This window comes from Netta rufina (assembly GCF_964035555.1).
Source record: "Netta rufina genome assembly, chromosome: 26".
Classification (NCBI taxonomy): domain Eukaryota; kingdom Metazoa; phylum Chordata; class Aves; order Anseriformes; family Anatidae; genus Netta; species Netta rufina.
The window spans coordinates 756461-765264 of NC_140150.1; the positions used below are offsets into that span (position 1 = coordinate 756461).

General features: G+C 49.2%; 1 protein-coding gene across 1 annotated transcript; it reads right to left on the minus strand.

Moving 5' to 3' along the window:
• Positions 1-539: 539 nt before the first annotated feature.
• On the minus strand, positions 540-3537 carry IL10 (interleukin 10; the record flags this gene model as incomplete). The annotated part of the gene is made up of 5 exons (XM_084302086.1): positions 540-632; positions 922-987; positions 1628-1780; positions 2002-2064; positions 3379-3537. 5 exons carry the CDS (start codon positions 3535-3537, stop codon positions 540-542), a joined length of 534 nt encoding a protein of 177 aa, XP_084158212.1.
• Between the last annotated feature and the right edge of the window lie 5267 nt (positions 3538-8804).

An 8804-nucleotide genomic window follows, 5' to 3' on the forward strand; every position in this document is an offset into this window, starting at 1 on the left:
CTAGTGACATGGTTATGCGAGGAAACATTTGATTGCATAACTAAATGGCTGAATAGGGGCAGATAAATAAATAGGCAAGAATAGGAGCAGAGTGCTCATGGGGTGTTTGCAATTAAACTTCGCTCAACTCAGAACTGGAAGAGCTCTTGACCAAGCGACCATGCTCAGAGCAATTGCACTCAGGATAAACTCAGCTCATTTACCTGCTCGGCAGAAGAATGCTGCTTTGGGTGTTTTGAAGCTATGAATAAAATAGCGCTATCATAAACAGCATAAAATATTGAACAATAAATAGTAGTTTACAAGGTCATTATACTTCTCTCAAAATAAAAATGTGTAAACATGAACACTGAGGTATTAGGAATAATAAATATTAAATTCAATTAGTAAAAAAATAACTTTTAAATACAATACTAAACTTTAAGTTGCTATTGACCTGTAATTCCTGACCTGAGCCCTAGCATAATTTAGTCTCTCAGCCTAATGTGCTTTCTGAAGAAGTAGCAGGACTTGGTGTAGCAGCCGCCCCGCGGGCGCTTTCACTTCCTCCTCTTCATCAGCAAGTATTCTTCAATGTAGTTGATGAAAATGTCAAACTCCCCCATCGCCTTGTAGATGCCGTTCTCGTTCATCTGCAGGTGGAAGTCAGTTGGTGTTTTAATTCACTGGTACCGCTGCAGTTCAAGCGTGTATGCGATGCAGAATCCCTAGAAATGTTCTCTTTCCACCGAAAGCTCCAGTTTCTCTCTCCCCACCCACTCACGGAAACACAGCAGCTGCTCCTTTGAGCCTCGCTCACTGGATTTCTCCGTATTAAGCACTCACATAATCAAAGGCTTCTGCCTGTTCGGCTCCTGACGCCTGCCCTGATGTGTGAGGACAGCGGTAAACCCCACTGACCCGCCCGAGCAAGGCACTCACCTTTTCAAATGTCTCCTTAATCTGCTTTATGGTTTTGCTCCTCTTCTCGCACGTGAGGAACCTGTGCTGCAAAGGGAAGGAGACCACGGCTTTAACTCAGCAGTTTTCCTTCCTGGTGCGGGTCCCTCGTCACTGCCGCCGCGGGTCTCCACCTTCCCCGTGTGTGCCTGAGCTTTTCCTCTGGGCTCCTGCAGCGGGCACCGGGGCTGCCTCGTGCCGTGCGCTGAGATCGGAGCCCGCCAGGACCCCAGTTTCAGCCCTGTGCTCTCCCTCCCTCCCTCCTTCCAGCCCCAGGGCTCGGCGAGGGCAGGGTTGGTCCCGTCTGACTCAGACTACGTCTGGGGACGGGGTCACGGCTAAGAGAGCGAGAGGCATCACCACCGAGATGGCAGCCAGGTAAGGGACAGATCCCCCTGCCCCCCACCCGCTGTTTCTTCACCCAGGTTTTGTCAGGATGCAGATAAAGGGTGCTTCTGGGCATCTCTGCTGTTGTACTGGTTGTCTAACGGAGAGCATCCTCATGGGGTCTGTGCCGTGCAGCACCAGACCCTGCCCCTCCCCATGCATCCCCACCTGGCTCCTGCCCCTATTTTCCTGCCCGTGGGGACACCCAGTTCCCACCCCCTGCCTTGCTGCTGGTCTGGGACCAGCCCCTCTCCCCTGAGTGCCCGATTGCGCCCCGTGCCGCGGTGCTGAGCCCACTCACACAGCGCCTCATCATCGCCTTCAGGCTCAGCAGCAGGTTGCCCAGGTCGCCCACGCTCTGCTGGTGTTGCTCGCTGCTCCTGATGGCGCTGGGCAGGACCTCCTCCATGTAGAACCGCATCATCTCCAACACCGACTGGCAGCCGAAGTTCCCCTGGGGTGAGAGGAAGGGGCTGTGTTGGTGGCAGCACAAACCGGTGCCTTTATGGTGGTCAGAGAGCTCGCAGCACGGGGGTGGCCGTGTGCCAGCCCTGCCGCAGCCAGCTGGAGAGCCGACACTGGGGAATGCCCCCGCCTGGGGTCGGCTTCCTTTCTTACAAAACACAGGCTGAAGGATGGAGGGTAGTGGGCTTAGGTGAGAATTGTGATTCTTACCTTAAATTCATCCAGCAGATCGGAGCTGAGCAGCTGGATGCTGAGTTCATCATCTTGGGATTGCTGTAGGAGAATGCAGGAGAACGATGAGCTTTACGGAGGCAGGCGGTACCGCTTCCCCCTGCGCTGCGCCGAGGGATTGTTCTGCTTGTTTGCGTTTATGGTCTCACCGTGGTGAGGCACAGAGCACCCTTCGGTTTCTAGCTCAGTAATGCAAAGTACAGAAATCCCTGTTTGTTTATTTTTTTTTTTGGTGGGGCTGAGGCAGCAAGCTCACAAAATCTCGAATGCCAGTTTGATTTTTCCGTTAGATTTCATTAACCACACCACCCCGCTCCCCAGATAGGTGTCAAAGTTACGGCAGCTGCTTGAAGAGGGGTCCCCACGCAGCCTGGCTGCTCGTGTGCTCCCAGGGACAGGACGGTTCCAGCCCTCTGATGGTGACCTGAGGGTCCCCAAACATTGGGGCACCGGGCACCCCAAGGGGGCTTCGCCTCCTGGTGCTGCCGCTGCGCCTTCAGCTCCGGGGGGCTGGGGCGGTGCAGGGGGTGAGCTGACAGTGCCCAAACCGTTGCCCTGTGGCACTCGGAAGCTTTTCTGAGAGGTGAACATTCATTCCTAACATTAACTGAAAGGTTTACAGCCGGCTTGAAGTCTTAAATCCCCCCGGCAGTGTTCATTTGATACAAACCACAGCATCAGTCTGGGTTCGAACCCGGAGAGTTCTCTTGTTTTATTGCTAAATTGTACTGACACCAACTAAAATAGTAACCTGGGTGTGAGCAACCACCCCTGTCAGCCCCGTGCAGAGGCAGATGGATGCTCTGAGTGCCTCGTGCTGCTGGCCCTGCACCCTTCTCCCCTGTGCCCCCGTCCCTGCGGCATGGAGCTGTGACCTTTCACAGGCACCCAACCGAGCGCTCCTTGCTGTCGGGTGCTCCGGTCCTTTGGTCGTGCTTCTGCAGCTCTTTCAAAGAAAAGTCGGTAGCAAAAGATTTCCCTTTTCGTCTAGTATTGGTTTCAGAAGGGCTGGACCTCGTGGCCCTGAGGAAGAGTCTGGTCCCTTCCTACTAATTCAGTGAATAATTTGCTCTGCAGCGTTCAGGGGGAAGTCTGCCCAGCGAGGTCTGCAGGGTTCATTATGAAATTGCTCAAGTTCATTACAACTAAAACTAGGAAGAAAACCCTTGCTTATTGTCTCTCAGCAAGCAGCAAAACAACTTCTCTTGCTTGCATGCAGCAGCCCATGACACCAGGCACAACCAAATAATTTCTGCCCAGAGGAAGCTGCTGTCCCCTCATCCAAATCACTGAATTCTGAGAAGAAAAAAAAGAGAAAGAGAGAGACAAGGAGAGACAAACTGGTGTCATACTTACAAAGTAGTCTTTAATCTCCTCGAACTTCATCCTCAGCTCCTTGAGCTTCGCTGGTAGGAGGTCAGACAAGTGGAGGCAGCCGGACTCGGTGAGCAAGCACCTGGCAGGCTGGGTGCTGGCAGCCAGGAGCAGCAGCAGCGCCACGCAGCAGGTTCTCATGCTGTGAGGATGAGTTCCTTTCCTCTTAGTCCAGCTCTCGGTTGAATTTCACTGGAGGGTAAAACGCAGATCTGCAGTCTTCACCTTGATGGAGCCCCTCATTTATACTCTCAAAACATCTCTCAGTTTCCTCTCCCCGCTTCCTGACGAGCAATATTAGGGTTATAAGTCATTCATTAAAAGCAAATGTCACTTGGGTTTCCCGTCAACTTGGGTTTCCTGTTCTCTTGACCCCCCTCCCCTCCTCACACCCCATCAAATCTTTTGTGCTTAGACTCTGCATTTTTTTTTCATTGCTTGCTTCTTGTAAATTTAAATGTGGCTAAAGAGGAAAGCTTCAGATACAATGAGAAGAAGAAAAGGTGCTGTGTGAGGTTGTGAGGTTACTTCTGCATTCTCACAGCCACTCTTTTATTTTTAGAAGAATGCTGTGAGGCAAAAAGTGTTTCTATTTTTAAATCTCCAAGTCAAGCCTCCACTTAGGATCACCAGCACCATGGATAATGCAGCAGCATTGCTTTCAATTAACTTGTTCAAATACATTGTCTCCTCATTTATCACCCCGATGCAAATACATGGCACTCTTAAATCTTTTTCTGTTTATTATTCAGTTAATGCTTATGTCTGCTGACATCGACATGAATTTGTACAGGCTCCGGCAAGCTCAGGAGCATGCTCCAAGCTCCAGCTGGGATTTCACCTGGGCACTAACACGATCGGTGCTGTGCATTGGAGACGTGCTGGGGGAGCTCAGCCTGGCTCAGGCTGCGCCGCTGCTCGTGTCCCATGCGGGGGAGAGGAGCTGGAGCTCGGAGCTTGGTGCTAGGGCTCTCTCCTGCCTGCTTCCCCACCAGTAAGGAGAGAATCAGTCTCTTTTTAAGGTGTTTCTTAGCAGCAGCCTGTGATTTTAATTGGGTTTGTGTCATGGGAGAAGCTGTTTGCACACCGGTGTGTGGTGCCCAAGTGTCCAAGCAGGTCACGAACATTTTTGTTTCTGGTTCTTGAATCTTATTGTATTTCCTAGAAATAGACAGTAACTTCGTCCAAGCCACCCAGCGCTGGCTCCATGAACTGGATGTGCTCTGCTAGCTGAGATTCATTGTCCCAGCTGATAAAACTACCATTTTGGTGCTGAAGATAACTCCTCTGACGTCTCTCCTTTCCGTTTTCCTCTCATTCACACTCTCTTTCCACATATTTCTATACACACAGGCCCCTGCTTCCTCACGATAAAGATTTCTGCAACAAATCTGTTGCTCAAGAAAGAGAAAGTGAAGATAAATTTGGCCTTAGAGTGACCATGGGGTCCTTTGAAAGCTTTTCTGTTAGTCTGGAGCAGTGCATCCCTCCCAGCTGACCTCCGGGTTGCTGCTTTGGACACATCCCTTCAACTCTCACCTCCCTCACTGCACTGAACCTCTTTTCATGTGAGCCTGCAAACATCTGCGAATGAGCTAGTTGCAAAAAAATGCTGGAAAAATGCAAAATATTATTTGTTGCCCTGTATTTATTTTTTTAGATGTTTTAAATTATTTTAGGAGCAAAATAGAGGAATGTTCTGTGTCAGAGTATGCATGAGTAAGGGGAAAGTGATGAATTATTAGTAATTGAAGGCCTTGAGGTAACTTCTCAATACGGTACTAGCGTGGGATTTTGTGTTCTGATTTGTTTACCCTTTGATGTTAATATTGCTGCTTTTCCAAGGGACACGAGGGAGAATCCTCCCGGTGAATTCTGCTACTGAATCACTGCAGGGACACCAGAAGTTTTATGTGAATCACAGCATGTGTCATGAAGTCAGTCCCCGCTTTTCTTCCCCTGTTTGAATGCATCAGTAGTGTGGTTTCTTCCCTTGACCAGCAAGAGAAGCTGTGAGAAAGGAGAAGAAAGAGCAGCAAAAATGAGTAGCTTTGGACATAACCCGTTTTTACCGGTGCTTTCAACCCTGGCTGCCACACGGCGAGGTTTTAGTTTGGATTAACTCCAATCTGCCTCAGGTCAATGAGCTGCACGACCAGGACCTGGATGACTGCACAAATTTCACAGGGCCATGGAAATTTCTGTGCTGGGGAACAGGGAAGGGGCAGGCTGCGATCCCCCAAGCACCTCAAGGTGGTCCCTGTGTGTGCAGGGTGCATCTGGTGCAATAGCAGTGGATTAAACCTGTGTGGATTGGTGCAATTTGGGGAACGATGCAGCCTCAGGACCTGCTTTGCCAACCTTGCCCCTGCTCTGGGGCGTTGCTTTTTGCTCTCAGGTCTTAGCTCTTGGTTGAGGTGCTGGTGCTGCTGGCGAGCATCAGCTCGCAGGGGGCTGCTGGGCAGCTCCATTTTGCTGCTCAGAGATGCAGGGAGCTCCAGCCCTTGTGCTGGCCAAGGGGCTCCTGGGCTGGGGTCATCTCCATGGCAGCCACCTGCCTTCCTTCCTGCCCAGGAGCTGAGTTTTGTTTCCAGACCTCTCTTATTTTGGGCAACCGGTGGCTCTCCATGAAGTCATTTCAGCTCGACACCCTGACAATTCAGAGCGCTTCTCGCTCTTGTGCAATTCCCTCCTCCCTGTTTTGGAACCTGTGTTGTTTTTTTTGGTACACAGAGGGCGTAAGCCAGATGTGTCCATTCCACAAAGGAAACCGTCCTGCGCACGCACGGCACTCGGCTGTGTTTACCTGGGTTTCCTTCGCCGTGTCAGAGATCTTGACGGTGCAGTTTCGCTCTGACTCACCCTTGCTTACTGCTGTGGAAATGCATTGACTCTGCAGTACTACGAAGTGCTTGCATGAATGAATAAAGCACCTTTTCCTAAAGAGTGTCCGGGGACGTGGGTGTATTTCTAAACCTTTAGGAAACAGCTTTCACGGTTGCCAAGAAGATCGTTTCAGGAAGGAGCGCACGTTACTCAAAAGCCACTTGTACGCTTCTACCCCACCTCCCACAAGCTTCTGGGAGCTGCAGCTTCAAAAGAAGTAGTCGGCAGGAGGGCAGGATTGCTCCCTGCAGTTGAAGCGAGGTGTTGAGGTGAACGCAGTGTGTGAGGAGAGGCTTCAGACATGGCCCTGGGCAGCCTGTCCCCGTGCCAACAGGGCTGGGGGCATTTCATGATCTCCAGCATCCCCTTGGAGCTGGTGGTGTTTTGTGCATCTCACCGGGGTGCTGCCCATCCGTGAGGGTTTTCTCGTGCTGGCAAGCTTCCACAGGGGAAAGCTTTTCCTTTTATTTCCCCCCTCTTGGTCTCAGTCACCTTCTTCGGACAAGGGAACATTGTGTGTTTGATGTACTGTTGTAGATACAGCTTGAAGAATCCCCTAGATTTCCAGGCTGCCATCATGGTGTGTTTCTTTGTTTTCTTTCCCAAAATTCCCCATTTCTCATCCCTTCAGATTCAGGAGAACTGCTGTCTGTGACGTACTGGGGAAATGGGAGACTCTGTGGCCCTTCATTCACCATACACGAAAGCAGCTTTGAAGCGATTTCATTTGCTCTCAGAAGCAGCACCCTCTCTGATGACTAACAGTTCCTGATGGGTGAAACATAAAGTGGACTGATTTTTTTTTTTTTTGACTTTTTTTTTTGCTGTCGAGGCATGACGTTGGACTTTTCACTTCTGGAAACCTGCTTTCTAGCACCCTTGTCGGAATTTGTGATGTGACTCATATCAACCTCATATCAACAGGTAAATCCCAAATTACTCTTTGGAAATTTAACCAATGTCATGAATTGTTTTGTCATGTAACATCTAAGTGTCCAGGAATAGGTTACTAATCATGAACGGAAGACATTGTTATGAATTCTAATATGACACATAGAAAGATCCTTACATAACATTTTCTTAGTAGGTCCATAACTTCCATCTGACATAACCCAAGCTGGAACCTTGACCTAAAATTCTTAGGTAACAGAGACTTCCTCTGGTCTATAGATTCATTTTAATCTTAATGAAGAAATACTTGCATTTTTTAAATTGCATAAATAAAACTTCCAATATTTGGAGCTTGCCATGTCTTGTTCAATTAGATCAAGGAACCGTCTCTCTCAAGTGGTAGATATAAGATTTTTCCAAGTAGACTCTAAACAGAATCACAAAATGGATATAATAGTATCTATTATTTATTATTATATATTATATATATTAATACAATGTACTATACATCATTATCCTATTATTATAAGATATAAGGATAGGGAACAGCATCCCTATTTCATGGCCCGCCAGTGGGTTTCAGGGTGCCCCCAGGTAATTCAGAAGATGGAGCTGTGCTAGCAGTACCACCCTATTTCTGTCCTTACAGAAATGAAGGAGTGAGGAGTGTGTGCTCCGAGCAAGCAAGGGCAGCCAACGGGGCTTCTTTGGAAGAAAGCAGTATGTTTGCAGGTAAGTTAAGAAGGTAAAAGTATGCAAAATACACTAAACGTGGTCCAGCTTGACTTCCTTTTATCTTGAACATCCTATCGAGCCAATTTTGAACAACTCTTTCTTCTACAGTTCATTTCACAACTGCTGGCTGATGAGTTTCTTTTTTCTACTCTTGGTATTACTGGGGTGTGTGGATCTTCTGGAGAAGATTGTCTCTGTCATGATTTAGCATCATCACTATGATCAATAATACAGAGAAGAAACATTCATGGTTATGAATGGTCATAAGAAAGAAACTGGTTATCACATTTTTTGGTGGCCTTGGGCACGGCAATACCAAGACAAGTTCACAGCCCCAAGGCATGCCAGCTGCTGGGCTGAGAAGCAGTCAGTTGTTTTTTTTTTTTTTTATTATTATTATAATTTGCATGCCGCAGAGCGGTTGAGAAATCCCGGGCTTTCTTTTCCATCCCGTAAGACGCAGAGCAGCACGTGCCAGGCGCTGAGGCAGCGTGGGCGCACGCGGTGGAGTCACCCGGCTGCCAGAGCCCCCGGGTTTCCCCCCACGTCCCCGCTGCTGCCACCAGCCTGAAACACTGGTGGGACAGCACGGTGGCCCGTGGGGACTCCCCGGCAAGCAGAGTGCTGCGAAGGCTCAGCACGGGTTTTGGGTGATGTGGTGGCAACGCCAGGAGGAATTAGGTCTGACACTTCTGAGCCCCCTCCGAAAAGCCAAGGCAAGAGAAACGAGTTTCATAATGCAGGTTCCCAGACTGCTCAGCCCCCAAGGCTGCTGCTTCAGAGAAAAATGCAGTGAACCAGAATCGCTCAAGTTCCCCCTGCCCTGCGTTTGGTTGTTTCCAGTTGATTTGTAATTAGCAGATGCTTTTCTATTCACATTTTCCAAAACGATGAAG